Consider the following 27,507-nt stretch of genomic DNA (forward strand, 5'->3'; position numbering starts at 1 on the left):
TTACATATCCTCTATATCAGTTTGGCCCCGGCAAATTGAGGCGCGTGCGGAGCCAGAATATGTAAAATGTGCCCAGCCTGGGAGGCACCAAACACACCCAATTCTGCACCTCAAGCTGGCCGAGGTTTTGGACTCTGGCCGAGTTGTCAGATCATGGCCGAGATGTCGCATTCTGGCTATGGTGTCGGATTCTGACAGAGATGTGGGACCCTGGCTGAGGTGTCAGATCCTCGAATCCTGGCTGAGGTGTCAGATCCTGGCAGAGTTGTCGGATTCTGACCGTGGTGTCAGATACTGGCTGAGGTGTTGGATACTGGCTGAGATGTCGGATCCTGGTGGCGGTGTCGGATTCTGGCCCTGGTGTCAGATACTGGCCGAGATGTCAGATCCTGGCTGCTTTCCATGTTGAATTAAGAGTTAATTATTCCACAATACTAGAAAAACTCCTTCTGTGAATGCAGGGCATCCTGACAAGGGAGGAGAAGAGACTCAGGTGAGCAGAGAAGGGGGGGTGATAACGAGAATCTGCTCTTGGCACTCTGTCCAATCACCGTACAGGTCAGGAACATGGAGAGGAGCAGTCGAGGCTTTTGGCTGTCACTTTGTCAGCAGGACACGGTGGTGATCCTCTGTCCTCATAGAATCAGTCATGTCCTTGTCTTCACTATGGCCGTGCCTCGCTCTGCTACTCCTGTGTCCCTTCTCCACCACGCAGGAGACACCATTCCAGAGAGTCCTGAACCTTCTGTCACCAGGACAGTCTGCTCTCAACTACTCCTCCGTGGCGGATCTTATAAAGCGTCTGGAAGACCGTGTGCACTGTGGAAACGTGTCGTGTGAAAAGGTAAGAAGTGGGGAGCGAGATAGTGAGAGGGACGAGTGCAAAACCTCAGAGCGGCAATCACCGGCCGCACTGGGCAAAGGGCACTAGACAGTGGGAGTCAGAGGAGACATCACCAATACAAGATCCCACAACTGGGCGATTGTAGGATGAGGGTCCCACAACTGGGCGATTATAGGATGAGGGTCCCACAACTGGGCAATTATTGGATGAGGGTCCCACAACTGGGCAATTATAGGATGAGGGTCTCACAACTGGGCAATTATAGGATCAGGGTCCCACAACTGTGCAATTATTGGATGAAGGTCCCACAACTGTGCAATTATTGGATGAAGGTCCCACAACTTGGCAATTATAGGATGAAGGTCCCACAACTTGGCAATTATAGGATGAGGGTCTCACAACTGGGCAATTATTGGATGAGGGTCCCACAAATGGGCGATTATAGGATGAGGATCCCACAACTGGGCGATTATAGGATGAGGGTCCCACAACCGGGCGATTATAGGATGAGGGTCCCACAACTGGGCGATTACAGGATGAGGGTCCCACAACTGGGCAATTATATGATGAGGGTCCCACAACTGGACGATTATAGGATGAGGGTCCCACAACTGGGCGATTACAGGATGAGGGTCCCACAACTGGGCAATTATATGATGATGGTCCCACAACTGGGCAATTATAGGATGAGGGTCCCACAACTGGGCGATGATAGGATGAGGGTCCCACAACTAGGCGATTACAGAATGAGGGTCTCACAACTGGGCGATTATAGGATGAGGGTCCCATAACTGGGCGATTATAGGATGAGGGTCCCACAACTGAACAATTATAGCATGAGGGTCCCACAACTGGACGATTATAGCATGGGTTCCCACAACTGGACAAGTATAGGATGAAGGTCCCTCAACTGGGTGATTATAGGATGAGGGTCTCACAAGTGGGCGATTATAGGATGAGGGTCCCACAACTGGGCGATTATAGGATGAGGGTTCCACAAAAGGGCAATTATAGGATGAGGGTCCCACAACCAGGCGATTATAGGATGATGGTCCCAATACTAGGCGATTATAGGATGAGGGTCCCACAACTGGGAAATTATAGGATGAGGGTCCCACAACTGGGCAATTATAGGATGAGGGTCCCACAACTGGATGATTAAAGGATGAGGGTCCCAAAACTAGGCAATTATAGGATGAGGGTCCCACAATTGAGCGATTATAGGCTGAGGGTCCCACAGCTGGGTGATTAAAGAATGAGGGTCCCACAACTGGGCGATTATAGGATGAGGGTCCCACAATTGAGCGATTATAGGCTGAGGGTCCCACAACTGGACGATTATAGGATGAGGGCCAGACAACTGGGCGATTATAGGATGAGGGTCCCATAACTGGGTGATTATAGATTGAGGGTCCCACAACTGGGCGATTATAGAGTGAGGGTCTCACAACTGGACGATTATAGGATGAGGGTCCCACAACTGGGCGATTATAGGATGAGGGTCCCACAACTGGGCGATTATAGGATGAGGGTTCCACAAATGGAAGATTATAGGATGAGGGTCCCACAACCGGGCGATTATAGGATGAGGGTCCCACAACTGGGAAATTATAGGATGAGGGTCCCACAACTGGACGATTATAGGATGAGTGTCCCACAACTGGGTGATTGTAGACTGAGGGTCCCACAACTGGACGATTATAGCATTGGTTTCCACAACTGGGCAATTATAGGATGAGGGTCCTACAGCTGGACGATTATAGGATGTCGGTAACACAACTGGACGATTATAAGATGAGGGTCCAGAAACTGGGCAATTATAGGATGAGGGTCCCATAACTGGGCGATTACAGCATGGGGTTCCACAACTGGACGATTATAAGATGAGGGTCCCACAACTGGACGATTATAGGATGAAGGTAACACAACTGGACGTTTATAAGATGAGAGTCCCACAACTGGGCGATTATAGGATGAGGGTCCCACAACTGGGCGATTATAGGATGAGGGTCCCACAAGTGGACGATTATTGGATGAGGGTCCCACAACTGGGCGATTATAGGATGAGGGTCCCACAACTGGACAATTATAGCATGTGGTTCCACAACTGGACGATTATAGGATGAGGGTCCCATAACTGGGCGATTATAGGATGAGGGTCCAAAACTAGGCAATTTTAGGATGAGGGTCCCACAATTGAGCGATTATAGGCTGAGGGTCCCACAGCTGGGTGATTAAAGAATGAGGGTCCCACAACTGGGCGATTATAGGATGAGGGTCCCACAATTGAGCGATTATAGGCTGAGGGTCCCACAACTGGACGATTATAGGATGAGGGCCAGACAACTGGGCGATTATAGGATGAGGGTCCCATAACTGGGTGATTATAGATTGAGGGTCCCACAACTGGGCGATTATAGAGTGAGGGTCTCACAACTGGACGATTATAGGATGAGGGTCCCACAACTGGGCGATTATAGGATGAGGGTCCCACAACTGGGCGATTATAGGATGAGGGTCCCACAACTGGGCGATTATAGGATGAGGGTCCCACAACTGGGCGATTATAGGATGAGGGTCCCACAACTGGACGATTATAGGATGAGGGTCCCACAACTGGGTGATTATAGGTTAAGGGTCCCACAACTGGGTGATTATAGATTGAGGGTCCCACAACTGGGCAATTATTGGATGAGGGTCCCACAACTGGGCGATTATAGGATGAGGGTCCAATACTAGGCAATTTTAGGATGAGGGTCCCACAATTGAGCGATTATAGGCTGAGGGTCCCACAGCTGGGTGATTAAAGAATGAGGGTCCCACAACTGGGCGATTATAGGATGAGGGTCCCACAATTGAGCGATTATAGGCTGAGGGTCCCACAACTGGACGATTATAGGATGAGGGTCCCACAACTGGGTGATTATAGATTGAGGGTCCCACAACTGGGCGATTATAGAGTGAGGGTCTCACAACTGGACGATTATAGGATGAGAGTCCCACAACTGGACGATTATAGGATGAGGGTCCCACAACTGGGCGATTATAGGATGAGGGTCCCACAACTGGGCGATTATAGGATGAGGGTCCCACAACTGGGCGATTATAGGATGAGGGTCCCACAACTGGGTGATTATAGGATGAGGGTCCCACAACTGGACGATTATAGGATGAGGGTCCCACAACTGGGTGATTATAGGTTAAGGGTCCCACAACTGGGTGATTATAGATTGAGGGTCCCACAACTGGGCAATTATTGGATGAGGGTCCCACAACTGGGCGATTATAGGATGAGGGTCCCACAACTGGGCAATTATTGGATGAGAGTCCCACAACTGGGCAATTATAGGATGAGGGTCCCACAACTGGGCGGTTATAGGATGAGGGTTCCGGTACAGGATGACTATTGTTGAGAGTCCAATCCATAGGTCTATTATATAATGAGAGTTCAACAACGGAATGAATATAGGAGAAGGATCACAGAATGATGATGGACATTACACTGACAAGCAAAAGAGCAACAATGACAATAATCTGCATAATTAATCATATGCAAAATACAGGAGCTTCTCACTAAATTAGAATCTCTTTGAAAAGTGAATTTATTTCAGTTCTTCAATACAAGAAGTGAATCTCATGTATTCTATAGAGCCATTACACACAGAGTGATCTATTTCACATGTTTATTTCTGTTAATGTTGATGATTATGGCTTACAGCAAATGAAAACCGAAAAGTCATTATCTCAGTAAATTAGAATACTTTATAACATCAGCTTGAAAAATGATTGTAAAATCCTAAATATTGGCCAACTGAAATGTATGTTCAGTAAATGCACACAATACTTGGTCGGGGCTCCTTTAGCATCAATTACTGCATCAATGCGGCGTGGCATGGAGGCGATCAGCCTGTGGTGCTGCTGAGGGGTTATGGAAGCCCAGGTTGCTTTGATAGCAGCCTTCAGCTCGTCTGCATTGTTGGGTCTGGTGTCTCATCTTCCTCTTGACAATACTCCATAGATTCTCTATGGGGTTAAGGTTAGGCGAGTTTGCTGCCAATCAAGCCCAGTGATACTGTTGTTTTTACACCAGGTATTGGTACTTTTGGCAGTGTGGACAGGGGCAAAGTCCTGCTGGAGAATGACATTTCCATCTCCAAAAAGCTTGTTGGCAGAGAGAAGCATGAAATGCTCTACAATGTCCTGGTAGACGGCTGCTCTGACTTTGGTCTTGATAAAGCACAGTGGACATACACCAGCAGATGACATGGCTCCCCAAACCATCACTGATTCTGGAGACTTCACACCAGACCTCCAGCAGCTTGGATTGTGGCCTCTCCACTCTTCCTCCAGACTCTGGGCCCTTGGACCACTGACAACAGTCCGGTTCTTTTCCTCCTTGGCCCAGGTAAGACGCTTCTGGCATTGTCTATTGGTCATGAGTGGCTGACACAAGGAATGTGACACTTGTAGCCCATGTCCTGGAGACGTGTGTGTGTGAGTGTGGTGAAGCAATGGCTCCAGCAGCAGTCCGCTCCTGGTGAATCTCCCCTACATTACTGAATGGCCTTTTCTTAACAATCCTTTCAAGGCAGCGGTTATCCCAGTTGCTTGTGCACCTTTTTCTACCACACATTTTCCTTCCACTCCACTTTCCATTAATGTTCTTGGAGGCAGCACTGTGTGAACAGCCGGCTTCTTTATCAATGACATGTTGTGGCTTCCCCTCCTTGTGGAGTGTGTCCGTGATGCCTTCTGGACATCTGTTAGTCAGCAGTCTTCTCCATGATTGTGGAGCTACTGAAACAGACTAAGGACCTTTATAAACGCTTAGGAAGCTTTCGCCGGTGTTTGTTGTTAATTATTCTAATTTACTGAGATAATTACTTTTGGGTTTTCATTGGCTGTAAGCCATAATCATCAACATTAACAGAAATAAACACGTGAAATAGATCACCTATCATCTATCTATTATTATTATTATTATTATTATTATTATTATTAATAATCTATTATCTATCATCTAACTATTATCTATTTATTTATTATATATCTATCATATCTATCTATCTATCTATCTATCTATGTATATATATATATATATATATATATATATATATATATATATATATAGGTGAGTCTTGGGCAGATTCATTATTTGGGTGAGTCTTGGCCAGATTCATTATTTGGATGAGTCTTGGGCAGATTAATTTTTTGGCTGAGTCTTGGGTAGATTCATTATTTGGATGAGTCTTGAGCAGATTCATTATTTGGGTGAGTCTTGGGCAGATTCATTATTTGGATGAGACTTGGCCAGATTCATTATTTGGGTGAGTCCTGGGCAGATTCATTATTTGGATGAGTCCTGAGCAGATTCATTATTTGGGTGAGTCTTGGGCAGATTCATTATTTGGATGAGTCTTGGGCAGATTCATTATTTGGGTGAGTCTTGGGCAGATTCATTATTTGGATGAGTCCTGAGCAGATTCATTATTTGGGTGAGTCTTGGGCAGATTCATTATTTGGACGAGTCTTGGGCAGATTCATTATTTGGATGAGACTTGGGCAGATTCATTATTTCGATGAGTCTTGGGCAGATTCATTATTTGGATGAGTCTTGGGCAGATTCATTATTTGGATGAGTCTTGGGCAGATTCATTATTTGGATGAGTCTTGGGCAGATTCACTATTTGGATAAGTCTTGGGCAGATTCATTATTTGGGTGAGTCTTGGGCAGATTCATTATTTGGATGAGTCTTGGGCAGATTCATTATTTGGATGAGTCTTGGGCAGATTCATTATTTGGATGAGTCCTGAGCAGATTCATTATTTGGGTGATTCTTGGGCAGATTCATTATTTGGATGAGTCCTGAGCAGATTCATTATTTGGGTGAGTCTTGGGCAGATTCATTATTTGGATGAGTCCTGAGCAGATTCATTATTTGGGTGAGTCTTGGGCAGATTCATTATTTGGGTGAGTCTTGGGCAGATTCATTATTTGGGTGAGTCTTGGGCAGATTCATTATTTGGGTGAGTCTTGGGCAGATTCATTATTTTGGTGAGTCTTGGGCAGATTCATTATTTGGGTGAGTCTTGGGCAAATTCATTATTTGGCTGAGTCTTGGGCAGATTCATTATTTGGATGAGTCTTGGGCAGATTCATTATTTGGATGAGTCTTGGGCAGATTCACTATTTGGATAAGTCTTGGGCAGATTCATTATTTGGGTGAGTCTTGGGCAGATTCATTATTTGGATGAGTCTTGGGCAGATTCATTATTTGGATGAGTCTTGGGCAGATTCATTATTTGGATGAGTCCTGAGCAGATTCATTATTTGGGTGATTCTTGGGCAGATTCATTATTTGGATGAGTCCTGAGCAGATTCATTATTTGGGTGAGTCTTGGGCAGATTCATTATTTGGATGAGTCCTGAGCAGATTCATTATTTGGGTGAGTCTTGGGCAGATTCATTATTTGGATGAGTCCTGAGCAGATTCATTATTTGGGTGAGTCTTGGGCAGATTCATTATTTGGGTGAGTCTTGGGCAGATTCATTATTTGGGTGAGTCTTGGGCAGATTCATTATTTGGATGAGTCTTGGGCAGATTCATTATTTGGATGAGTCTTGGGCAGATTCATTATTTGGATGAGTCCTGAGCAGATTCATTATTTGGGTGATTCTTGGGCAGATTCATTATTTGGATGAGTCCTGAGCAGATTCATTATTTGGGTGAGTCTTGGGCAGATTCATTATTTGGATGAGTCTTGGGCAGATTCATTATTTGGATGAGTCCTGAGCAGATTCATTATTTGGCTGAGTCTTGGGCAGATTCATTATTTGGATGAGTCCTGAGCAGATTCATTATTTGGGTGAGTCTTGGGCAGATTCATTATTTGGGTGAGTCTTGGGCAGATTCATTATTTGGGTGAGTCTTGGGCAGATTCATTATTTGGGTGAGTCTTGGGCAGATTCATTATTTGGGTGAGTCTTGGGCAGATTCATTATTTGGGTGAGTCTTGGGCAAATTCATTATTTGGCTGAGTCTTGGGCAGATTCATTATTTGGATGAGTCTTGGGCAGATTCCTTATTTGGATGAGTCTTGAGCAGATTCATTATTTGGGTGAGTTTTGGGCAGATTCATTATTTGGGTGAGTCTTGGGCAGATTCATTATTTGGATGAGTCTTGGGCAGATTCATTATTTGGATGAGTCTTGAGCAGATTCATTATTTGGGTGAGTCTTGGGTAGATTCATTATTTGGGTGAGTCTTGGGCAGATTCATTATTTGGATGAGTCTTGGGCAGATTCATTATTTGGATGAGTCTCGGGCAGATTCATTATTTGGATGAGTCTTGGGCAGATTCATTTTTTGGATGAGTCTTGGGCAGATTCATTATTTGGATGAGTCCTGAGCAGATTCATTATTTGGGTGATTCTTGGGCAGATTCATTATTTGGATGAGTCCTGAGCAGATTCATTATTTGGATGAGTCTTGGGCAGATTCATTATTTGGATGAGTCTTGGGCAGATTCATTATTTGGATGAGTCTTGGGCAGATTCATTATTTGGATGAGTCTTGGGCAGATTCATTATTTGGATGAGTCCTGAGCAGATTCATTATTTGGGTGAGTCTTGGGCAGATTCATTATTTGGATGAGTCTTGGGCAGATTCATTATTTGGGTGAGTCTTGGGCAGATTCATTATTTGGGTGAGTCTTGGGCAGATTCATTATTTGGATGAGTCTTGGCCAGATTCATTATTTGTATGAGTCTTGGGCAGATTAATTTTTTGGCTGAGTCTTGGGTAGATTCATTATTTGGATGAGTCTTGAGCAGATTCATTATTTGGGTGAGTCTCGGGCAGATTCATTATTTGGATGAGTCCTGAGCAGATTCATTATTTGGGTGAGTCTTGGGCAGATTCATTATTTGGATGAGTCTTGGGCAGATTCATTATTTGGGTGAGTCTTGGGCAGATTCATTATTTGGATGAGTCCTGAGCAGATTCATTATTTGGGTGAGTCTTGGGCAGATTCATTATTTGGATGAGTCTTGGGCAGATTCATTATTTGGGTGATTCTTGGGCAGATTCATTATTTGGATGAGTCTTGGGCAGATTCATTATTTGGGTGATTCTTGGGCAGATTCATTATTTGGATGAGTCCTGCGCAGATTCATTATTTGGATGAGTCTTGAGCAGATTCATTATTTGGGTGAGTCTTGGGCAGATTCATTATTTGGATGAGTCCTGAGCAGATTCATTATTTGGGTGAGTCTTGGGCAGATTCATTATTTGGGTGAGTCTTGGGCAGATTCATTATTTGGGTGAGTCTTGGGCAGATTCATTATTTGGGTGAGTCTTGGGCAGATTCATTATTTTGGTGAGTCTTGGGCAGATTCATTATTTGGGTGAGTCTTGGGCAAATTCATTATTTGGCTGAGTCTTGGGCAGATTCATTATTTGGATGAGTCTTGGGCAGATTCCTTATTTGGATGAGTCTTGAGCAGATTCATTATTTGGGTGAGTTTTGGGCAGATTCATTATTTGGGTGAGTCTTGGGCAGATTCATTATTTGGATGAGTCTTGGGCAGATTCATTATTTGGATGAGTCTTGAGCAGATTCATTATTTGGGTGAGTCTTGGGTAGATTCATTATTTGGGTGAGTCTTGGGCAGATTCATTATTTGGATGAGTCTTGGGCAGATTCATTATTTGGATGAGTCTCGGGCAGATTCATTATTTGGATGAGTCTTGGGCAGATTCATTTTTTGGATGAGTCTTGGGCAGATTCATTATTTGGATGAGTCCTGAGCAGATTCATTATTTGGGTGATTCTTGGGCAGATTCATTATTTGGATGAGTCCTGAGCAGATTCATTATTTGGATGAGTCTTGGGCAGATTCATTATTTGGATGAGTCTTGGGCAGATTCATTATTTGGATGAGTCTTGGGCAGATTCATTATTTGGATGAGTCTTGGGCAGATTCATTATTTGGATGAGTCCTGAGCAGATTCATTATTTGGGTGAGTCTTGGGCAGATTCATTATTTGGATGAGTCTTGGGCAGATTCATTATTTGGGTGAGTCTTGGGCAGATTCATTATTTGGGTGAGTCTTGGGCAGATTCATTATTTGGATGAGTCTTGGCCAGATTCATTATTTGTATGAGTCTTGGGCAGATTAATTTTTTGGCTGAGTCTTGGGTAGATTCATTATTTGGATGAGTCTTGAGCAGATTCATTATTTGGGTGAGTCTCGGGCAGATTCATTATTTGGATGAGTCCTGAGCAGATTCATTATTTGGGTGAGTCTTGGGCAGATTCATTATTTGGATGAGTCTTGGGCAGATTCATTATTTGGGTGAGTCTTGGGCAGATTCATTATTTGGATGAGTCCTGAGCAGATTCATTATTTGGGTGAGTCTTGGGCAGATTCATTATTTGGATGAGTCTTGGGCAGATTCATTATTTGGGTGATTCTTGGGCAGATTCATTATTTGGATGAGTCTTGGGCAGATTCATTATTTGGGTGATTCTTGGGCAGATTCATTATTTGGATGAGTCCTGCGCAGATTCATTATTTGGATGAGTCTTGGGCAGATTCATTATTTGGATGAGTCTTGGGCAGATTCATTATTTGGATGAGTCTTGGGCAGATTCATTATTTGGATGAGTCCTGAGCAGATTCATTATTTGGGTGAGTCTTGGGCAGATTCATTATTTGGGTGAGTCTTGGCCAGATTCATTATTTGTATGAGTCTTGGGCAGATTAATTTTTTGGCTGAGTCTTGGGTAGATTCATTATTTGGATGAGTCTTGAGCAGATTCATTATTTGGGTGAGTCTTGGGCAGATTCATTATTTGGGTGAGTCTTGGCCAGATTCATTATTTGTATGAGTCTTGGGCAGATTAATTTTTTGGCTGAGTCTTGGGTAGATTCATTATTTGGATGAGTCTTGAGCAGATTCATTATTTGGGTGAGTCTTGGGCAGATTCATTATTTGGATGAGACTTGGCCAGATTCATTATTTGGGTGAGTCCTGGGCAGATTCATTATTTGGATGAGTCCTGAGCAGATTCATTATTTGGGTGAGTCTTGGGCAGATTCATTATTTGGATGAGTCTTGGGCAGATTCATTATTTGGGTGAGTCTTGGGCAGATTCATTATTTGGATGAGTCCTGAGCAGATTCATTATTTGGGTGAGTCTTGGGCAGATTCATTATTTGGACGAGTCTTGGGCAGATTCATTATTTGGATGAGACTTGGGCAGATTCATTATTTCGATGAGTCTTGGGCAGATTCATTATTTGGATGAGTCTTGGGCAGATTCATTATTTGGATGAGTCTTGGGCAGATTCATTATTTGGATGAGTCTTGGGCAGATTCACTATTTGGATAAGTCTTGGGCAGATTCATTATTTGGGTGAGTCTTGGGCAGATTCATTATTTGGATGAGTCTTGGGCAGATTCATTATTTGGATGAGTCTTGGGCAGATTCATTATTTGGATGAGTCCTGAGCAGATTCATTATTTGGGTGATTCTTGGGCAGATTCATTATTTGGATGAGTCCTGAGCAGATTCATTATTTGGGTGAGTCTTGGGCAGATTCATTATTTGGATGAGTCCTGAGCAGATTCATTATTTGGGTGAGTCTTGGGCAGATTCATTATTTGGGTGAGTCTTGGGCAGATTCATTATTTGGGTGAGTCTTGGGCAGATTCATTATTTGGGTGAGTCTTGGGCAGATTCATTATTTTGGTGAGTCTTGGGCAGATTCATTATTTGGGTGAGTCTTGGGCAAATTCATTATTTGGCTGAGTCTTGGGCAGATTCATTATTTGGATGAGTCTTGGGCAGATTCATTATTTGGATGAGTCTTGGGCAGATTCACTATTTGGATAAGTCTTGGGCAGATTCATTATTTGGGTGAGTCTTGGGCAGATTCATTATTTGGATGAGTCTTGGGCAGATTCATTATTTGGATGAGTCTTGGGCAGATTCATTATTTGGATGAGTCCTGAGCAGATTCATTATTTGGGTGATTCTTGGGCAGATTCATTATTTGGATGAGTCCTGAGCAGATTCATTATTTGGGTGAGTCTTGGGCAGATTCATTATTTGGATGAGTCCTGAGCAGATTCATTATTTGGGTGAGTCTTGGGCAGATTCATTATTTGGGTGAGTCTTGGGCAGATTCATTATTTGGGTGAGTCTTGGGCAGATTCATTATTTGGGTGAGTCTTGGGCAGATTCATTATTTTGGTGAGTCTTGGGCAGATTCATTATTTGGGTGAGTCTTGGGCAAATTCATTATTTGGCTGAGTCTTGGGCAGATTCATTATTTGGATGAGTCTTGGGCAGATTCCTTATTTGGATGAGTCTTGAGCAGATTCATTATTTGGGTGAGTTTTGGGCAGATTCATTATTTGGGTGAGTCTTGGGCAGATTCATTATTTGGATGAGTCTTGGGCAGATTCATTATTTGGATGAGTCTTGAGCAGATTCATTATTTGGGTGAGTCTTGGGTAGATTCATTATTTGGGTGAGTCTTGGGCAGATTCATTATTTGGATGAGTCTTGGGCAGATTCATTATTTGGATGAGTCTCGGGCAGATTCATTTTTTGGATGAGTCTTGGGCAGATTCATTATTTGGATGAGTCCTGAGCAGATTCATTATTTGGATGAGTCCTGAGCAGATTCATTATTTGGATGAGTCTTGGGCAGATTCATTATTTGGATGAGTCTTGGGCAGATTCATTATTTGGATGAGTCTTGGGCAGATTCATTATTTGGATGAGTCTTGGGCAGATTCATTATTTGGATGAGTCCTGAGCAGATTCATTATTTGGGTGAGTCTTGGGCAGATTCATTATTTGGATGAGTCTTGGGCAGATTCATTATTTGGGTGAGTCTTGGGCAGATTCATTATTTGGGTGAGTCTTGGGCAGATTCATTATTTGGATGAGTCTTGGCCAGATTCATTATTTGTATGAGTCTTGGGCAGATTAATTTTTTGGCTGAGTCTTGGGTAGATTCATTATTTGGATGAGTCTTGAGCAGATTCATTATTTGGGTGAGTCTCGGGCAGATTCATTATTTGGATGAGTCCTGAGCAGATTCATTATTTGGGTGAGTCTTGGGCAGATTCATTATTTGGATGAGTCTTGGGCAGATTCATTATTTGGGTGAGTCTTGGGCAGATTCATTATTTGGATGAGTCCTGAGCAGATTCATTATTTGGGTGAGTCTTGGGCAGATTCATTATTTGGATGAGTCTTGGGCAGATTCATTATTTGGGTGATTCTTGGGCAGATTCATTATTTGGATGAGTCTTGGGCAGATTCATTATTTGGGTGATTCTTGGGCAGATTCATTATTTGGATGAGTCCTGCGCAGATTCATTATTTGGATGAGTCTTGGGCAGATTCATTATTTGGATGAGTCTTGGGCAGATTCATTATTTGGATGAGTCTTGGGCAGATTCATTATTTGGATGAGTCCTGAGCAGATTCATTATTTGGGTGAGTCTTGGGCAGATTCATTATTTGGATGAGTCTTGGGCAGATTCATTATTTGGGTGAGTCTTGGGCAGATTCATTATTTGGGTGAGTCTTGGGCAGATTCATTATTTGGATGAGTCTTGGGCAGATTCATTATTTGGATGAGTCTTGGGCAGATTCATTATTTGGGTGAGTCTTGGGCAGATTCATTATTTGGGTGAGTCTTGGGCAGATTCATTATTTGGGTGAGTCTTGGGCAGATTCATTATTTGGGTGAGTCTTGGGCAGATTCATTATTTGGATGAGTCTTGGGCAGATTCATTATTTGGATGAGTCTTGGGCAGATTCATTATTTGGGTGAGTCTTGGGCAGATTCATTATTTGGATGAGTCCTGGGCAGATTCATTATTTGGGTGAGTCTTGGGCAGATTCATTATTTGGCTGAGTCTTGGGCAGATTCATTATTTGGATGAGTCTTGGGCAGATTCATTATTTGGATGAGTCTTGGGCAGATTCATTATTTGGATGAGTCCTGAGCAGATTCATTATTTGGGTGATTCTTGGGCAGATTCATTATTTGGATGAGTCCTGAGCAGATTCATTATTTGGGTGATTCTTGGGCAGATTCATTATTTGGATGAGTCCTGAGCAGATTCATTATTTGGATGAGTCTTGGGCAGATTCATTATTTGGATGAGTCTTGGGCAGATTCATTATTTGGATGAGTCTTGGGCAGATTCATTATTTGGATGAGTCTTGGGCAGATTCATTATTTGGATGAGTCCTGAGCAGATTCATTATTTGGGTGAGTCTTGGGCAGATTCATTATTTGGATGAGTCTTGGGCAGATTCATTATTTGGGTGAGTCTTGGGCAGATTCATTATTTGGGTGAGTCTTGGGCAGATTCATTATTTGGATGAGTCTTGGCCAGATTCATTATTTGTATGAGTCTTGGGCAGATTAATTTTTTGGCTGAGTCTTGGGCAGATTCATTATTTGGATGAGTCCTGAGCAGATTCATTATTTGGATGAGTCTTGGGCAGATTAATTATTTGGATGAGTCTTGGGCAGATTCATTATTTGGATGAGTCTTGGGCAGATTCATTATTTGGATGAGTCTTGGGCAGATTAATTTTTTGGCTGAGTCTTGGGTAGATTCATTATTTGGATGAGTCTTGAGCAGATTCATTATTTGGGTGAGTCTTGGGCAGATTCATTATTTGGATGAGTCCTGAGCAGATTCATTATTTGGGTGAGTCTTGGGCAGATTCATTATTTGGATGAGTCTTGGGCAGATTCATTATTTGGGTGAGTCTTGGGCAGATTCATTATTTGGATGAGTCCTGAGCAGATTCATTATTTGGGTGAGTCTTGGGCAGATTCATTATTTGGATGAGTCTTGGGCAGATTCATTATTTGGGTGATTCTTGGGCAGATTCATTATTTGGATGAGTCTTGGGCAGATTCATTATTTGGGTGATTCTTGGGCAGATTCATTATTTGGATGAGTCTTGCGCAGATTCATTATTTGGATGAGTCTTGGGCAGATTCATTATTTGGATGAGTCTTGGGCAGATTCATTATTTGGATGAGTCTTGGGCAGATTCATTATTTGGATGAGTCCTGAGCAGATTCATTATTTGGGTGAGTCTTGGGCAGATTCATTATTTGGATGAGTCTTGGGCAGATTCATTATTTGGGTGAGTCTTGGGCAGATTCATTATTTGGGTGAGTCTTGGGCAGATTCATTATTTGGATGAGTCTTGGGCAGATTCATTATTTGGATGAGTCTTGGGCAGATTCATTATTTGGATGAGTCTTGGGCAGATTCATTATTTGGATGAGTCCTGAGCAGATTCATTATTTGGGTGAGTCTTGGGCAGATTCATTATTTGGATGAGTCTTGGGCAGATTCATTATTTGGGTGAGTCTTGGGCAGATTCATTATTTGGGTGAGTCTTGGGCAGATTCATTATTTGGATGAGTCTTGGGCAGATTCATTATTTGGATGAGTCTTGGGCAGATTCATTATTTGGGTGAGTCTTGGGTAGATTCATTATTTGGGTGAGTCTTGGGCAGATTCATTATTTGGATGAGTCTTGGGCAGATTCATTATTTGGATGAGTCTCGGGCAGATTCATTATTTGGATGAGTCTTGGGCAGATTCATTATTTGGATGAGTCCTGAGCAGATTCATTATTTGGGTGATTCTTGGGCAGATTCATTATTTGGATGAGTCCTGGGCAGATTCATTATTTTGGTGAGTCTTGGGCAGATTCATTATTTGGCTGAGTCTTGGGCAGATTCATTATTTGGATGAGTCTTGGGCAGATTCATTATTTGGATGAGTCTTGGGCAGGTTCATTATTTGGATGAGTCCTGAGCAGATTCATTATTTGGGTGATTCTTGGGCAGATTCATTATTTGGATGAGTCCTGAGCAGATTCATTATTTGGGTGATTCTTGGGCAGATTCATTATTTGGATGAGTCCTGAGCAGATTCATTATTTGGATGAGTCTTGGGCAGATTCATTATTTGGATGAGTCTTGGGCAGATTCATTATTTGGCTGAGTCTTGGGCAGATTCATTATTTGGATGAGTCTTGGGCAGATTCATTATTTGGATGAGTCCTGAGCAGATTCATTATTTGGGTGAGTCTTGGGCAGATTCATTATTTGGATGAGTCTTGGGCAGATTCATTATTTGGGTGAGTCTTGGGCAGATTCATTATTTGGGTGAGTCTTGGGCAGATTCATTATTTGGATGAGTCTTGGGCAGATTCATTATTTGGATGAGTCCTGAGCAGATTCATTATTTGGATGAGTCTTGGGCAGATTAATTATTTGTATGAGTCTTGGGCAGATTAATTTTTTGGCTGAGTCTTGGGCAGATTCATTATTTGGATGAGTCCTGAGCAGATTCATTATTTGGATGAGTCTTGGGCAGATTAATTATTTGGATGAGTCTTGGGCAGATTCATTATTTGGATGAGTCTTGGGCAGATTCATTATTTGGATGAGTCTTGGGCAGATTCATTATTTGGATAAGTCCTGAGCAGATTCATTATTTGGGTGAGTCTTGGGCAGATTCATTATTTGGATGAGTCTTGGGCAGATTCATTATTTGGGTGAGTCTTGGGCAGATTCATTATTTGGGTGAGTCTTGGGCAGATTCATTATTTGGATGAGTCTTGGGCAGATTCATTATTTGGGTGAGTCTTGGGCAGATTCATTATTTGGCTGAGTCTCGGGCAGATTCATTATTTGGATGAGTCTTGGGCAGATTCATTATTTGGATGAGTCCTGAGCAGATTCATTATTTGGGTGATTCTTGGGCAGATTCATTATTTGGATGAGTCCTGGGCAGATTCATTATTTGGATGAGTCTTGGGCAGATTCATTATTTGGGTGAGTCTTGGGCAGATTCATTATTTGGGTGAGTCTTGGGCAGATTCATTATTTGGATGAGTCTTGGGCAGATTCATTATTTGGCTGAGTCATGGGCAGATTCATTATTTGGATGAGTCTTTGGCAGATTCATTATTTGGGTGAGTCTTGGGCAGATTCATTATTTGGATGAGTCTTGGGCAGATTCATTATTTGGGTGAGTCTTGGGCAGATTCATTATTTGGATGAGTCTTGGGCAGATTCATTATTTGGATGAGTCTTGGGCAGATTCATTATTTGGGTGATTCTTGGGCAGATTCATTATTTGGATGAGTCCTGAGCAGATTCATTATTTGGGTGATTCTTGGGCAGATTCATTATTTGGATGAGTCCTGAGCAGATTCATTATTTGGATGAGTCTTGGGCAGATTCATTATTTGGATGAGTCTTGGGCAGATTCATTATTTGGATGAGTCTTGGGCAGATTCATTATTTGGATGAGTCTTGGGCAGATTCATTATTTGGATGAGTCCTGAGCAGATTCATTATTTGGGTGAGTCTTGGGCAGATTCATTATTTGGATGAGTCTTGGGCAGATTCATTATTTGGGTGAGTCTTGGGCAGATTCATTATTTGGGTGAGTCTTGGGCAGATTCATTATTTGGATGAGTCTTGGCCAGATTCATTATTTGTATGAGTCTTGGGCAGATTAATTTTTTGGCTGAGTCTTGGGTAGATTCATTATTTGGATGAGTCTTGAGCAGATTCATTATTTGGGTGAGTCTTGGGCAGATTCATTATTTGGATGAGTCCTGAGCAGATTCATTATTTGGGTGAGTCTTGGGCAGATTCATTATTTGGATGAGTCTTGGGCAGATTCATTATTTGGGTGAGTCTTGGGCAGATTCATTATTTGGATGAGTCCTGAGCAGATTCATTATTTGGGTGAGTCTTGGGCAGATTCATTATTTGGATGAGTCTTGGGCAGATTCATTATTTGGGTGAGTCTTGGGCAGATTCATTATTTGGATGAGTCCTGAGCAGATTCATTATTTGGGTGAGTCTTGGGCAGATTCATTATTTGGGTGAGTCTTGGGCAGATTCATTATTTGGGTGAGTCTTGGGCAGATTCATTATTTGGCTGAGTCTTGGGCAGATTCATTATTTGGATGAGTCTTGGGCAGATTCCTTATTTGGATGAGTCTTGAGCAGATTCATTATTTGGGTGAGTTTTGGGCAGATTCATTATTTGGGTGAGTCTTGGGCAGATTCATTATTTGGATGAGTCTTGGGCAGATTCATTATTTGGATGAGTCTTGAGCAGATTCATTATTTGGGTGAGTCTTGGGCAGATTCATTATTTGGATGAGTCTTGGGCAGATTCATTATTTGGATGAGTCTCGGGCAGATTCATTTTTTGGATGAGTCTTGGGCAGATTCATTATTTGGATGAGTCCTGAGCAGATTCATTATTTGGGTGATTCTTGGGCAGATTCATTATTTGGATGAGTCCTGAGCAGATTCATTATTTGGATGAGTCTTGGGCAGATTCATTATTTGGATGAGTCTTGGGCAGATTCATTATTTGGATGAGTCTTGGGCAGATTCATTATTTGGATGAGTCTTGGGCAGATTCATTATTTGGATGAGTCCTGAGCAGATTCATTATTTGGGTGAGTCTTGGGCAGATTCATTATTTGGATGAGTCTTGGGCAGATTCATTATTTGGGTGAGTCTTGGGCAGATTCATTATTTGGGTGAGTCTTGGGCAGATTCATTATTTGGATGAGTCTTGGGCAGATTCATTATTTGGGTGAGTCTTGGGCAGATTCATTATTTGGGTGAGTCTTGGGCAGATTCATTATTTGGATGAGTCTTGGGCAGATTCATTATTTGGGTGATTCTTGGGCAGATTCATTATTTGGATGAGTCTTGGGCAGATTCATTATTTGGGTGAGTCTTGGGCAGATTCATTATTTGGATGAGTCTTGGGCAGATTCATTATTTGGGTGATTCTTGGGCAGATTCATTATTTGGATGAGTCCTGAGCAGATTCATTATTTGGATGAGTCTTGGGCAGATTAATTATTTGGATGAGTCTTGGGCAGATTCATTATTTGGATGAGTCTTGGGCAGATTCATTATTTGGATGAGTCTTGGGCAGATTCATTATTTGGATAAGTCCTGAGCAGATTCATTATTTGGGTGAGTCTTGGGCAGATTCATTATTTGGATGAGTCTTGGGCAGATTCATTATTTGGGTGAGTCTTGGGCAGATTCATTATTTGGGTGAGTCTTGGGCAGATTCATTATTTGGATGAGTCTTGAGCAGATTCATTATTTGGGTGAGTCTTGGGCAGATTCATTATTTGGGTGAGTCTTGGGCAGATTCATTATTTGGATGAGTCTTGGGCAGATTCATTATTTGGATGAGTCTCGGGCAGATTCATTATTTGGATGAGTCTTGGGCAGATTCATTATTTGGATGAGTCCTGAGCAGATTCATTATTTGGGTGATTCTTGGGCAGATTCATTATTTGGATGAGTCCTGGGCAGATTCATTATTTGGATGAGTCTTGGGCAGATTCATTATTTGGGTGAGTCTTGGGCAGATTCATTATTTGGGTGAGTCTTGGGCAGATTCATTATTTGGCTGAGTCATGGGCAGATTCATTATTTGGATGAGTCTTTGGCAGATTCATTATTTGGGTGAGTCTTGGGCAGATTCATTATTTGGATGAGTCTTGGGCAGATTCATTATTTGGATGAGTCTTGGGCAGATTCATTATTTGGATGAGTCTTGGGCAGATTCATTATTTGGATGAGTCCTGAGCAGATTCATTATTTGGGTGATTCTTGGGCAGATTCATTATTTGGATGAGTCCTGAGCAGATTCATTATTTGGGTGATTCTTGGGCAGATTCATTATTTGGATGAGTCCTGAGCAGATTCATTATTTGGATGAGTCTTGGGCAGATTCATTATTTGGATGAGTCTTGGGCAGATTCATTATTTGGATGAGTCTTGGGCAGATTCATTATTTGGATGAGTCTTGGGCAGATTCATTATTTGGATGAGTCCTGAGCAGATTCATTATTTGGGTGAGTCTTGGGCAGATTCATTATTTGGATGAGTCTTGGGCAGATTCATTATTTGGGTGAGTCTTGGGCAGATTCATTATTTGGGTGAGTCTTGGGCAGAGTCATTATTTGGATGAGTCTTGGCCAGATTCATTATTTGTATGAGTCTTGGGCAGATTAATTTTTTGGCTGAGTCTTGGGTAGATATATTATTTGGATGAGTCTTGAGCAGATTCATTATTTGGGTGAGTCTTGGGCAGATTCATTATTTGGATGAGTCCTGAGCAGATTCATTATTTGGGTGAGTCTTGGGCAGATTCATTATTTGGATGAGTCTTGGGCAGATTCATTATTTGGGTGAGTCTTGGGCAGATTCATTATTTGGATGAGTCCTGAGCAGATTCATTATTTGGGTGAGTCTTGGGCAGATTCATTAATTGGATGAGTCTTGGGCAGATTCATTATTTGGGTGAGTCTTGGGCAGATTCATTATTTGGATGAGTCCTGAGCAGATTCATTATTTGGGTGAGTCTTGGGCAGATTCATTATTTGGGTGAGTCTTGGGCAGATTCATTATTTGGGTGAGTCTTGGGCAGATTCATTATTTGGGTGAGTCTTGGGCAGATTCATTATTTGGGTGAGTCTTGGGCAGATTCATTATTTGGCTGAGTCTTGGGCAGATTCATTATTTGGATGAGTCTTGGGCAGATTCCTTATTTGGATGAGTCTTGAGCAGATTCATTATTTGGGTGAGTTTTGGGCAGATTCATTATTTGGGTGAGTCTTGGGCAGATTCATTATTTGGATGAGTCTTGGGCAGATTCATTATTTGGATGAGTCTTGAGCAGATTCATTATTTGGGTGAGTCTTGGGCAGATTCATTATTTGGATGAGTCTTGGGCAGATTCATTATTTGGATGAGTCTCGGGCAGATTCATTTTTTGGATGAGTCTTGGGCAGATTCATTATTTGGATGAGTCCTGAGCAGATTCATTATTTGGGTGATTCTTGGGCAGATTCATTATTTGGATGAGTCCTGAGCAGATTCATTATTTGGATGAGTCTTGGGCAGATTCATTATTTGGATGAGTCTTGGGCAGATTCATTATTTGGATGAGTCTTGGGCAGATTCATTATTTGGATGAGTCTTGGGCAGATTCATTATTTGGATAAGTCCTGAGCAGATTCATTATTTGGGTGAGTCTTGGGCAGATTCATTATTTGGATGAGTCTTGGGCAGATTCATTATTTGGGTGAGTCTTGGGCAGATTCATTATTTGGGTGAGTCTTGGGCAGATTCATTATTTGGATGAGTCTTGGGCAGATTCATTATTTGGGTGAGTCTTGGGCAGATTCATTATTTGGGTGAGTCTTGGGCAGATTCATTATTTGGATGAGTCTTGGGCAGATTCATTATTTGGATGAGTCTCGGGCAGATTCATTATTTGGATGAGTCTTGGGCAGATTCATTATTTGGATGAGTCCTGAGCAGATTCATTATTTGGGTGATTCTTGGGCAGATTCATTATTTGGATGAGTCCTGGGCAGATTCATTATTTGGATGAGTCTTGGGCAGATTCATTATTTGGGTGAGTCTTGGGCAGATTCATTATTTGGGTGAGTCTTGGGCAGATTCATTATTTGGCTGAGTCATGGGCAGATTCATTATTTGGATGAGTCTTTGGCAGATTCATTATTTGGATGAGTCCTGGGCAGATTCATTATTTGGGTGAGTCTTGGGCAGATTCATTATTTGGATGAGTCTTGGGCAGATTCATTATTTGGATGAGTCTTGGGCAGATTCATTATTTGGATGAGTCTTGGGCAGATTCATTATTTGGATGAGTCCTGAGCAGATTCATTATTTGGGTGATTCTTGGGCAGATTCATTATTTGGATGAGTCCTGAGCAGATTCATTATTTGGGTGATTCTTGGGCAGATTCATTATTTGGATGAGTCCTGAGCAGATTCATTATTTGGATGAGTCTTGGGCAGATTCATTATTTGGATGAGTCTTGGGCAGATTCATTATTTGGATGAGTCTTGGGCAGATTCATTATTTGGATGAGTCTTGGGCAGATTCATTATTTGGATGAGTCCTGAGCAGATTCATTATTTGGGTGAGTCTTGGGCAGATTCATTATTTGGATGAGTCTTGGGCAGATTCATTATTTGGGTGAGTCTTGGGCAGATTCATTATTTGGGTGAGTCTTGGGCAGATTCATTATTTGGATGAGTCTTGGCCAGATTCATTATTTGTATGAGTCTTGGGCAGATTAATTTTTTGGCTGAGTCTTGGGTAGATATATTATTTGGATGAGTCTTGAGCAGATTCATTATTTGGGTGAGTCTTGGGCAGATTCATTATTTGGATGAGTCCTGAGCAGATTCATTATTTGGGTGAGTCTTGGGCAGATTCATTATTTGGATGAGTCTTGGGCAGATTCATTATTTGGGTGAGTCTTGGGCAGATTCATTATTTGGATGAGTCCTGAGCAGATTCATTATTTGGGTGAGTCTTGGGCAGATTCATTAATTGGATGAGTCTTGGGCAGATTCATTATTTGGGTGAGTCTTGGGCAGATTCATTATTTGGATGAGTCCTGAGCAGATTCATTATTTGGGTGAGTCTTGGGCAGATTCATTATTTGGGTGAGTCTTGGGCAGATTCATTATTTGGGTGAGTCTTGGGCAGATTCATTATTTGGGTGAGTCTTGGGCAGATTCATTATTTGGGTGAGTCTTGGGCAGATTCATTATTTGGCTGAGTCTTGGGCAGATTCATTATTTGGATGAGTCTTGGGCAGATTCCTTATTTGGATGAGTCTTGAGCAGATTCATTATTTGGGTGAGTTTTGGGCAGATTCATTATTTGGGTGAGTCTTGGGCAGATTCATTATTTGGATGAGTCTTGGGCAGATTCATTATTTGGATGAGTCTTGAGCAGATTCATTATTTGGGTGAGTCTTGGGCAGATTCATTATTTGGATGAGTCTTGGGCAGATTCATTATTTGGATGAGTCTCGGGCAGATTCATTTTTTGGATGAGTCTTGGGCAGATTCATTATTTGGATGAGTCCTGAGCAGATTCATTATTTGGGTGATTCTTGGGCAGATTCATTATTTGGATGAGTCCTGAGCAGATTCATTATTTGGATGAGTCTTGGGCAGATTCATTATTTGGATGAGTCTTGGGCAGATTCATTATTTGGATGAGTCTTGGGCAGATTCATTATTTGGATGAGTCTTGGGCAGATTCATTATTTGGATGAGTCCTGAGCAGATTCATTATTTGGGTGAGTCTTGGGCAGATTCATTATTTGGATGAGTCTTGGGCAGATTCATTATTTGGGTGAGTCTTGGGCAGATTCATTATTTGGGTGAGTCTTGGGCAGATTCATTATTTGGATGAGTCTTGGCCAGATTCATTATTTGTATGAGTCTTGGGCAGATTAATTTTTTGGCTGAGTCTTGGGCAGATTCATTATTTGGATGAGTCCTGAGCAGATTCATTATTTGGGTGATTCTTGGGCAGATTCATTATTTGGATGAGTCCTGAGCAGATTCATTATTTGGATGAGTCTTGGGCAGATTCATTATTTGGATGAGTCTTGGGCATATTCATTATTTGGATGAGTCTTGGGCAGATTCATTATTTGGATGAGTCTTGGGCAGATTCATTATTTGGATGAGTCCTGAGCAGATTCATTATTTGGGTGATTCTTGGGCAGATTCATTATTTGGATGAGTCCTGAGCAGATTCATTATTTGGGTGAGTCTTGGGCAGATTCATTTTTTGGCTGAGTCTTGGGCAGATTCATTATTTGGATGAGTCTTGGGCAGATTCATTATTTGGCTGAGTCTTGGGCAGATTCATTATTTGGATGAGTCTTGGGCAGATTCATTATTTGGATGAGTCTTGAGCAGATTCATTATTTGGATGAGTCTTGGGCAGATTCATTATTTGGATGAGTCTTGGGCAGATTCATTATTTGGGTGAGTCTTGGGTAGATTCATTGTTTGGGTGAGTCTTGGGCAGATTCATTATTTGGATGAGTCTTGGGCAGATTAATTATTTGGATGAGTCTTGGGCAGATTAATTATTTGGATGAGTCTTGGGCAGATTCATTATTTGGGTGAGTCTTGGGCAGATTCATTATTTGGGTGAGTCTTGGGCAGATTCATTATTTGGCTGAGTCTTGGGCAGATTCATTATTTGGATGAGTCTTGGGCAGATTCCTTATTTGGATGAGTCTTGAGCAGATTCATTATTTGGGTGAGTTTTGGGCAGATTCATTATTTGGGTGAGTCTTGGGCAGATTCATTATTTGGATGAGTCTTGGGCAGATTCATTATTTGGGTGAGTCTTGGGCAGATTCATTATTTGGATGAGTCTTGGGCAGATTCATTATTTGGATGAGTCTTGGGCAGATTCATTATTTGGATGAGTCTCGGGCAGATTCATTATTTGGATGAGTCTTGGGCAGATTCATTATTTGGATGAGTCCTGAGCAGATTCATTATTTGGGTGATTCTTGGGCAGATTCATTATTTGGATGAGTCCTGAGCAGATTCATTATTTGGATGAGTCTTGGGCAGATTCATTATTTGGATGAGTCTTGGGCAGATTCATTATTTGGATGAGTCTTGGGCAGATTCATTATTTGGATGAGTCTTGGGCAGATTCATTATTTGGATGAGTCCTGAGCAGACTCATTATTTGGGTGAGTCTTGGGCAGATTCATTATTTGGATGAGTCTTGGGCAGATTCATTATTTGGGTGAGTCTTGGGCAGATTCATTATTTGGGTGAGTCTTGGGCAGATTCATTATTTGAATGAGTCTTGGCCAGATTCATTATTTGTATGAGTCTTGGGCAGATTAATTTTTTGGCTGAGTCTTGGGCAGATTCATTATTTGGATGAGTCCTGAGCAGATTCATTATTTGGGTGAGTCTTGGGCAGATTCATTATTTGGATGAGTCTTGGGCAGATTCATTATTTGGGTGAGTCTTGGGCAGATTCATTATTTGGATGAGTCCTGAGCAGATTCATTATTTGGGTGAGTCTTGGGCAGATTCAATATTTGGACGAGTCTTGGGCAGATTCACTATTTGGATAAGTCTTGGGCAGATTCATTATTTGGGTGAGTCTTGGGCAGATTCATTATTTGGATGAGTCTTGGGCAGATTCATTATTTGGATGAGTCTTGGGCAGATTCATTATTTGGATGAGTCTTGGGCAGATTCATTATTTGGATGAGTCCTGAGCAGATTCATTATTTGGGTGATTCTTGGGCAGATTCATTATTTGGATGAGTCCTGAGCAGATTCATTATTTGGGTGAGTCTTGGGCAGATTCATTATTTGGATGAGTCCTGAGCAGATTCATTATTTGGGTGAGTCTTGGGCAGATTCATTATTTGGGTGAGTCTTGGGCAGATTCATTATTTGGGTGAGTCTTGGGCAGATTCATTATTTGGGTGAGTCTTGGGCAGATTCATTATTTGGGTGAGTCTTGGGCAGATTCATTATTTGGGTGAGTCTTGGGCAGATTCATTATTTGGCTGAGTCTTGGGCAGATTCATTATTTGGATGAGTCTTGGGCAGATTCCTTATTTGGATGAGTCTTGAGCAGATTCATTATTTGGGTGAGTCTTGGGCAGATTCATTATTTGGGTGAGTCTTGGGCAGATTCATTATTTGGATGAGTCCTGAGCAGATTCATTATTTGGGTGAGTCTTGGGCAGATTCATTATTTGGATGAGTCTTGGGTAGATTCATTATTTGGGTGAGTCTTAGGCAGATTCATTATTTGGGTGAGTCTTGGGCAGATTCATTATTTGGGTGAGTCTTGGGCAGATTCATTATTTGGGTGAGTCTTGGGCAGATTCATTATTTGGGTGAGTCTTGGGCAGATTCATTATTTGGGTGAGTCTTGGGCAGATTCATTATTTGGCTGAGTCTTGGGCAGATTCATTATTTGGATGAGTCTTGGGCAGATTCCTTATTTGGATGAGTCTTGGGCAGATTCATTATTTGGGTGAGTCTTGGGCAGATTCATTATTTGGATGAGTCTTGGGCAGATTCATTATTTGGATGAGTCTTGAGCAGATTCATTATTTGGGTGAGTCTTGGGTAGATTCATTATTTGGGTGAGTCTTGGGCAGATTCATTATTTGGATGAGTCTTGGGCAGATTCATTATTTGGATGAGTCTCGGGCAGATTCATTTTTTGGATGAGTCTTGGGCAGATTCATTATTTGGATGAGTCCTGAGCAGATTCATTATTTGGGTGATTCTTGGGCAGATTCATTATTTGGATGAGTCCTGAGCAGATTCATTATTTGGATGAGTCTTGGGCAGATTCATTATTTGGATGAGTCTTGGGCAGATTCATTATTTGGATGAGTCTTGGGCAGATTCATTATTTGGATGAGTCTTGGGCAGATTCATTATTTGGATAAGTCCTGAGCAGATTCATTATTTGGGTGAGTCTTGGGCAGATTCATTATTTGGATGAGTCTTGGGCAGATTCATTATTTGGGTGAGTCTTGGGCAGATTCATTATTTGGGTGAGTCTTGGGCAGATTCATTATTTGGATGAGTCTTGGGCAGATTCATTATTTGGATGAGTCTTGGGCAGATTCAATATTTGGGTGAGTCTTGGGCAGATTCATTATTTGGGTGAGTCTTGGGCAGATTCATTATTTGGATGAGTCTTGGGCAGATTCATTATTTGGATGAGTCTCGGGCAGATTCATTATTTGGATGAGTCTTGGGCAGATTCATTATTTGGATGAGTCCTGAGCAGATTCATTATTTGGGTGATTCTTGGGCAGATTCATTATTTGGATGAGTCCTGGGCAGATTCATTATTTGGGTGAGTCTTGGGCAGATTCATTATTTGGCTGAGTCTTGGGCAGATTCATTATTTGGATGAGTCTTGGGCAGATTCATTATTTGGCTGAGTCATGGGCAGATTCATTATTTGGATGAGTCTTTGGCAGATTCATTATTTGGGTGAGTCTTGGGCAGATTCATTATTTGGATGAGTCTTGGGCAGATTCATTATTTGGATGAGTCTTGGGCAGATTCATTATTTGGATGAGTCTTCGGCAGATTCATTATTTGGATGAGTCCTGAGCAGATTCATTATTTGGGTGATTCTTGGGCAGATTCATTATTTGGATGAGTCCTGAGCAGATTCATTATTTGGGTGATTCTTGGGCAGATTCATTATTTGGATGAGTCCTGAGCAGATTCATTATTTGGGTGAGTCTTGGGCAGATTCATTATTTGGGTGAGTCTTGGGCAGATTCATTATTTGGATGAGTCTTGGGCAGATTCATTATTTGCGTGATTCTTGGGCAGATTCATTATTTGGATGAGTCCTGAGCAGATTCATTATTCGGGTGAGTCTTGGGCAGATTCATTATTTGGGTGAGTCTTGGGCAGATTCATTATTTGGATGAGTCTTGGGCAGATTCATTATTTGGGTGAGTCTTGGGCAGATTCATTATTTGGATGAGTCTTGGGCAGATTCATTATTTGGATGAGTCTTGGGCAGATTCATTATTTGGATGAGTCCTGAGCAGATTCATTATTTGGGTGATTCTTGGGCAGATTCATTATTTGGACAAGTCCTGAGCAGATTCATTATTTGGATGAGTCTTGGGCAGATTCATTATTTGG

At 41.8% G+C, this 27,507-nt stretch overlaps 1 protein-coding gene across 1 annotated transcript in view; it reads left to right on the forward strand.

Annotated features, from left to right (window-relative positions):
* Window positions 1–527: 527 nt before the first annotated feature.
* SLC39A4 (solute carrier family 39 member 4) overlaps window positions 528–27,507 on the forward strand; it is a 250,353-nt gene continuing 223,373 nt past the window's right edge. Inside the window, exon 1 of the mRNA XM_077271597.1 lies at window positions 528–844. Within this exon, the coding sequence (XP_077127712.1) occupies window positions 650–844 (195 nt within the window). The 5' untranslated portion in view covers window positions 528–649. The remainder of the gene's footprint in view (window positions 845–27,507) is intronic.

This window comes from Ranitomeya variabilis, chromosome 6 (assembly GCF_051348905.1).
Source record: "Ranitomeya variabilis isolate aRanVar5 chromosome 6, aRanVar5.hap1, whole genome shotgun sequence".
In the NCBI taxonomy this organism is placed as follows: domain Eukaryota; kingdom Metazoa; phylum Chordata; class Amphibia; order Anura; family Dendrobatidae; genus Ranitomeya; species Ranitomeya variabilis.